The 7,361-nt window shown below is 45.1% G+C and overlaps 1 protein-coding gene across 1 annotated transcript; it reads left to right on the top strand.

Moving 5' to 3' along the window:
* Window positions 1-3,369: 3,369 nt before the first annotated feature.
* LOC125627618 (maestro heat-like repeat-containing protein family member 2B) lies at window positions 3,370-5,118 on the top strand. Its single transcript, XM_048831909.2, has 3 exons — window positions 3,370-3,438; window positions 4,305-4,458; window positions 4,997-5,118. The coding sequence occupies exons 1-3, from the start codon at window positions 3,424-3,426 to the stop codon at window positions 5,116-5,118; spliced, it is 291 nt and encodes a 96-aa protein (XP_048687866.2). The 5' UTR covers window positions 3,370-3,423.
* The last annotated feature ends 2,243 nt before the right edge of the window (window positions 5,119-7,361 follow it).

Genomic DNA, 7,361 nt, shown 5'->3' with positions numbered 1-7,361 from the left:
GCATTTTGCATAACGGATGGGCAATCACCTAACCTCAAGCAGTCTTTCCTGGGAAGGGGAAATCTTGTTAGTTCCTCCTTCATGCTTGGAATGCTGTTACAATGGAGACAGATAAATACGGCATTTCAGATTTCTTGTGAAATATTAAGTCTCCTGGAGAATTTCTGCCCAGAGCGAAGAGATACATGGGAGATCAAATCCTGGTTTCTTTCATACACCAGCTATTTCATTGTTTCCTAGAGTTTAAGGCCAGAAGGGACCATTAGATCATCTAGTCTGACTTCCTGTATTTCACAGGCCGCTACATTTCACCTAGCAACCCTACCTGAACCCCAAAACTTGTCTTGGACGAAAACATTTCAGTCTTTAGGAGACAAAACTGTTGTGTGCCACCGGCAGAGGACAGGAGAGACTGAGGTTCCACCAATGCCTGAGGCCCTTGCAATGGTCGAGAATTGATTAGGTCAGATATACGCAGATTATCCTAGCAGGTGATCAGTGCCCCATCCTCCCACTCAAAGGTCCCTGCCAATCCGACCAGGGGGAATTCCTTCCCACCCATAACTCTGGAGATCAGTTGGACCCTGAGCATGTGAACAGGACAGCTAAGGAAACAGATTCTCTGAACCATCTTAGAGCACTGGTCCACCCTACCAGGTGTCCCATCTCCTGGTATGTTCAATCCCTGATGCTTCAGATGAAGGTTGGAGGGACTCACCCCACCCCACCCCACTCACAGCGTACACCTCGCCAATTGTGCATGGGGGTGGGAGGGGGGGGCAGGGGAATTCCTTTATGACCTCTACAGGCAACTGTACAGGGGGGAGGGATAGCTCAGTGGTTTGAACATTGGCCTGCTAAACCCAGGGTTGTGAGTTCAATCCTTGAGGGGGCCATTTAGGGATCTGGGGCAAAAGTTGGGGATTGGTCCTGCTTTGAGCAAGGGGTCGGACTAGATGACCTCCTGAGGTCCCTTCCAACCCTGATATTCTATGAACTGGATGAACTCCGTTCCATGAGTCTTCTCTGCAAGTATTTAAACTACCATAAAAGAAGATTGAAGGCTTTCTTCAAAACAAGGGGCCTAAAGTTAGGCTTCTAAATTCATACTGAGCTCTCCAACAGTGGCCTGATTTTCAAGAGATACCGAGCCCCAAAAGTTCCCAGCATAGCCAATAGGTACATCTGGGTGCTCAGGATTTTTGAAAATGGGGCCCTGACTAAGCAAAACTCTTAAGCATGTGCTTAACTTTAGCTCTATTTCTTGGCTTAGAGTTAAATTATTACTCTGTATGCTATCATAACTCATCAATTGACAGTAAAGAGGGAAAGGAAGATTATTTTATGGGGGGATCTACTTGAAAGGAGCAAATTTGCTTCATTATGATTTCCCCCCAAGCACACTGGGTAGTTCGGCAAACAAACCTGGTCATGAGGAGGAAGGAAGAGGATTTCCAGGATTCCCAGGTCTACTTCTCACAGTGTTGGGGCTCCTGCAGAATCTTGACTGGATAGTGAATTAAAGAGGCCAGCACCAATTTCTGCTATCCTTTTATTTAATTTCAGGTGTTTATAATGAGGTTGTCTCCCTCCTGGCACATATGGATGATCAAGATAAGGGCAAAATTGCCCTCAGGATTGCCTTTATAGCCGAGACCAAGCTGGCTATCGTTCTGACAGTTCTGCTCGAGAAACTGCAAAAGGATGAGGTAGGGCAGTTTCATGAAATTACATCCGCTTTCCAGGTGTCCACACCAAATTCTGCCTGACTTCATGGGGGTACAGGGGACTGCACGGGGATAATTCAGTGTAGAACTTGGCCTGGCGCACCATCAGGAGAATCAGTATTCGCCCTTCTGTCCTCAGGCGTAAACTCATCATGCAAAATACTGTTCTTACAGATCAGGATGATATAATGCTCTATAAAGAGAGCATTGTCCTTTTACACACAGTGGAGTACATGGGCTGTAGACAGTAAAAGTACACCATCGGACTAGCAGGAATCTCTTCTAATAATACTTTGCCCTTCTTTCGCATCTTCATCCAAAAATCTCAAAGCACTTCCCTAATACTAATGAATTAAGACTCACAGCACCCTTGTGAGAATGGGAAGCATTATCCTCATTTACGGATGACTTGTGTCACAGGGAATTAAGTAACTTGCTCAACACCACTGAGCAAGTTAGTCAAAGAATGTGAATAAAACCCAAGTGAACTGACTCCCTGCTCTAAATCCTAGCCAACACTCCTTTATTATGATGACATATTTTTGAGATTATAGCATTGAAGGGACCCTTATCTATATATTTTCTACGGGGAGAATTCTGCAAGAAAAAAATAAAAATGATGCGTACAATATTTTAGAAGTTCTGCAAAATTCTGCATATTTTGTTTGTCAAAATAATACAATATAATTACACCCGTTAAAATTATTTTTGGTTATTTATTTCAAAATACCTGTCAGCAAGTATGTCTGTATGAATACAGACAGCAAAAAGGATTCAGGAAATGTTTTTTGACAAACTGATTCCTTACTATGCATGTTAATACAGAACTCAGAGTAATAATTCATTTAAACTCAATATAGAACCATATTTCTTGCACCCCTTAGGCGCAGTGCAAAGGCTTGGTAGAGTCAGGGGTAATGGAGGAGCTGAGGGAGAGGGAAGTAAAGTGCTGGGAAGGAGCCTGGGTGTGAACTTGGAGCGTTGCTGGGTATGGGTGGGAAAAATATGGAAGAGTTTTTTTGGGAGGGGCGGGAAGGAATTGTTAGGCAGCTCCCCCCATGCAGACCCTGTCTGACCCCTAACCTCTCCCATTCAGTAAGGCACATCTGCCCCTGTCTCCATGTGTTCCTGCACACCCGTGGGTCCTGGCACCCCCTGTCCACATGTGTCCCTCCACCCCCACTCAGAAACCCACTCCCGTGTAGATCTAAAGGCTGAGCTCATTGCCTCTGGGAGCGGTTGAGGACTTACTGCAGGAGTTGGGTATTTTATATTCCACATTTACAAATTCTGCCTGGAGTGGCTAGAGCAAGGGCAAGGTGCTCATTTTTATTGTTTGTTCTGAATAAATGAAACTAGAGAAGGGGGCAGTGAAGGGCGCTTCCTCTGGCTCTTTTCTCTCCAGGAAGATTAAACAATGTCAGTTGCTCGGCTGCTTCTGAAGCGCTGCTCAATGCGGTGCTTGTGGAGGGCCGGGCACGTTTTACACCAATTAAGCCACCAATTTGGGCAGGGGCTTATTAGCCACATTACTGTCTTCGGCAAGAAAGAGTTTTCCCAATTCTTCTCTTTTATGTTTTGTCCCCAGCAAAACAGAGTAGACATTTACTGTGTCCTGGAGAAAGTCTTACAGCAGGACACCCAGGGCCTGGAGAGAAGGCTTCTGAAGAAAATAACAACACTAGCCTCAAACCACATGAGAGAGACTCAGGTAAGTTAGTTCTCCCGAGATACCTATCAAAGGATCCAAAGCTTTAACTCATTCAAACTCTCTTTTGGGGGGATAAACTATATACTGAAATGAAAATGTATTCTTCTGTTAGAGGCCCACACCTTCCTCCAGACCAAAGCCCAGGTCCTAGACAGAACTTGTGCACATGCATAAGATGGGACAACTCACATGCTGAAAGTTACACATGTGCTGAAGTGCTTTGCAGGATCAGGACCTGAGACACATGATCTCAGACCCAGAGACAGGCCTATGGTGTCTTAAGGAGCAAGTCTTTCCCTAAGTCTACTCAGGATTTCATTATTGATACTGATTTTATGGGGAAGGCGCTCTGATACTGTAGCGATAAGTGGCAGTATAAAGCCCCAAGACAGACAGAATCTGAGCTATCTCCAAAAGAAGCAGCATTGGATTTAGAATATAGTTTGCCAGCAGGAAAACCCATGGAAAAATCCCTCTCTTGTTCCAAAGGAAGTCAGCCTCCTTTTGGGGGACAGTTTATTCCAGGAAAGCTCTCGGAATATCTTGAAGCTGCCCAGTCTGTGTCTCACTTACCGCCTCAGGGAAGGGCAGGGAAAATATCATGTGACTATGGTGACCAGTCACCCACCACAAGTAGCTAACAGTGAATAGGCTAACGAAGCAGCTTGCAAGCAACTCGAAGGCTGAAAACTGTTTAGCCAAGTGACTCAAGGAATATTTATGACGAATGACTCTACCCTCAGAAAGTTGGGTTGGTTCCTTCACAACTTGTGCACAGAAATAAGGACTTGACTCATGTAAACAACTCTGGCTAGTGCAACCGGCTTCAGTCACCTCAGTCTCTCTCTTTTGGTTTTTGTTTTTAGGAAGCAAGAAATGAACTAAAAGTGGCAGCTAGCAACACCTTAGTGACTCTGGCACGCTGCTATTTCAGCGATGTCATGGTAGAGCTGATGTATCATCTGGAGCTGCCTGAGGAGTTTATTTTCATTACGTTGGGCAACCTGTCATCCGCCTATGGTATGGTCACTTCCCTCTTTTCTTTCAAAGTGATTGTTTTTCATTTAAGGACAGGGGATTATCTCTCTACCTAAAAATGTTACCGCTAAACAGAGCTCTGTTTGAGTGTGTGTGTAGAAACACAAGATTAACTGCTGTTGCTAGTTCTGGCCTCCAGATCATGAGCGATCCAGCCGGAGGTGCAAGCTCTAACTTATGCCCCTGAGTGAAGTACCTGAAGGATGGGAATGAGTGGAAGATCAGGTCTAGTGGAGCTCTTCTCCACCCCACTTCCCATCCCGCCCCAGTGCTCTCTCCCCTTACTCTGGGAGTGAGTTGGGCATTGGGCACAGCTGTACACTTGTGGAGGATTCCCCTCTTCAGGGTGACTCCCCCACTGGCTTTCAATGGCTGCTTTAAAGCCATTCTGCTCTGCTTACGCAGCGCCAATGGCCTCGGAACCCATAGCATCCTGCCCCACAGTGTTTCTAAGTGTGTTGTAAGAAGGCAGAGAGCAGCTGATTGTCTGTCTTCCTTCTCTTCTGGCCTTTCTCTGCAGCACTTAAGTGTATCCCTTTTGTGGGAATGATCCTGAACGTCATGATCTCCATGTTGGAGTTAGTCGAGGACAGCAGGATGAGACAAGCATTTTGTGGTGGTAAGTGCCAGCACTTCCTGTAGGTGCCCCAAATGGATCATAGAATAGAATATCAGGGTTGGAAGGGACCCCAGAAGGTCATCTAGTCCAACCCCCTGCTCGAAGCAGGACCAATTCCCAGTTAAATCATCCCAGCCAGGATATTTAGGGGGTCTTGGTACAGATTTAAGTGACTGACCAAGTCTGCAAACAGGCCCTGAACTGTGCTCCCTTCCCTGGATTGCACCAGGTGCTGCGTTCCTTGGCTCCCTTGGCACTCAGTGAAGTTGAGAATGCTCCTTACTTTGCAGGAGGTGCTGAGCATTTGTAAGTTCAGGCCCTTTGTGACTCACACATATCGTTTAAAATAAACAGACACAAAGGCTGAAGCTGCCCCTCTGCCAGGAGGCTCCTGGGGGAGGAGGTGAAGGGAGCAGATTTCATTACTGTACATTTAAAAATCCCCTGTTTCCCACTCCTCCACCCATTCTCTCTCCTTAGTTTCTTCATCATCATCATCATCTCCTTTCACCCTCTTTCTCTGTCTTCTCTTCTTCTCCACTTCTCTCTTCCTTTGCTTTTCAGGTGATGCTCAGTAAGGGGTTAATCCTGTGTCCTTGAGGGAAATGGGAATTTTGCCATCCACTTCATAGAGAACAGGATTGGGCCCTAATTCCTCTTAGCAAGGACACTAGATACACCTACTTTTAGGGCAAAGTGCTCCCCACTACCTTCAAATCCCACTAAAGCCAATGGCAGTTAGGGGCACTGAACATCTTTCAGACAAACTGTAACTCAAGATGAAATCATACAGTGTTCGGGTTGAATAAACAACAACTGCAGAGGACGCGAGTCTTCAAATGATGGTCATTGAAAAAAGATGGAGAGATGTACAAAGAAAAAAGCCTTTTAAGAAACAAGAAATGGAATGGGGGAAAGAGAAATAGCTCCAAATTGATATGGGATTTCAGCATCTAGTCCTGATAGGAGCTGCCATGGAATAGGAGTAAACAATAGGCCTGAGTGTCTTCTCTGAGAAAGCAACTTCTCCTCATTATTACTATGTCCTTTTCACATTGCCTGTCTTCTCTCCTTCCCTGCAGTTCTGGAAAAATGCTCAAGGGCAGTGAATGGATATTTTATGAACTGGGAAAAGTGCTCATTCCCCAGAATGGGTGAATCACAATTCTGCAATCAAATTCTTCCCTTATATTGTCATGTGACCAGCAACTGGCTGACCTGTGAGGAGCTGGAGGTGAGAATTGCTGACTTTCTAAACCTTTAGCGGAAATTGTGATGTTACATTCTGTGTGTCTGGCACTCTTTGTGATGATGGCATTTAATGGTAGGTCCTTTTGGATGGAACAGAGTGTCATGTAAAACATCGAAAACCCATACATTTATAATGTCACCACATCATGGAAATTCGGTCTGTACCTAGTGTACATGGATTCTAGTTTTGTGCACCTAATGTGCAGATGAACCCGGGATAGTGGGCTAAATTAATTCCTGGTCTAAGTCCATTCAGCCCCAGTGGAGTTACAGCAGGGATGAGTTGGCCTAGAATGCATATTAATCTGGGGAAATATTTTACCTGCTCTAGTTGTGAGGTGCATTAGAATATAATCCTGACACCAACCCTACGAGTCCTGGTTCTTTACCAGGAAATATTGGGATAGGACCGTTCCGACAGTGGAACAAGGGAAATTGCACTCATTAGAAGTAGAAAAGGTGTGCCTATTGGAAGATATTGAATGAATTCATAGAAACATAAATTCTGTGTCTCATCTATGCAGCTCAAGCAGGCCATCATCAAAGCCCTTGGTCCCATGATGGGCATCCTACTACACAAAAAGGAGCCACAAAATCCGATATTTAAGGAGATCTCATGGCTCCTTGAGCAATATAAGGAGGAAATTGATGTTTTTCACGTCACCAAGGTGAGGTACCACTCATTAAGGTAACTGTCTCTGTGTGTGCATGTGTGAACTGCAGGAGGAATTTGCTACCAGTGGGGTTTCCTGGTCTAGATAGTGACTTGTTAGATAATAAATATGCACACAAGTTCTGGCTTTATACACATGGTGACCCAGGCAACAAGATTTGTAGGTAACTGCCTCTGATGAAAAGCATCCTCTGTTTCCTGGGGAGGAGGAGAAGGAGATAAAAAAACAAAACACCTGCACAACAAAATACTCTCTCCTTGTGATTTCCCAAAACATCCTGTCAACTCTGTGTTTCTCTTTTGGATCATAAGCTCCGCAGAGCAGGGGCTACCATATGTTGT

This window comes from Caretta caretta, chromosome 28, assembly GCF_965140235.1.
Source record: "Caretta caretta isolate rCarCar2 chromosome 28, rCarCar1.hap1, whole genome shotgun sequence".
Classification (NCBI taxonomy): domain Eukaryota; kingdom Metazoa; phylum Chordata; order Testudines; family Cheloniidae; genus Caretta; species Caretta caretta.
Note: the sequence above shows the minus strand (reverse complement) of the source record. Positions and strands in the feature narration are given on the sequence as shown.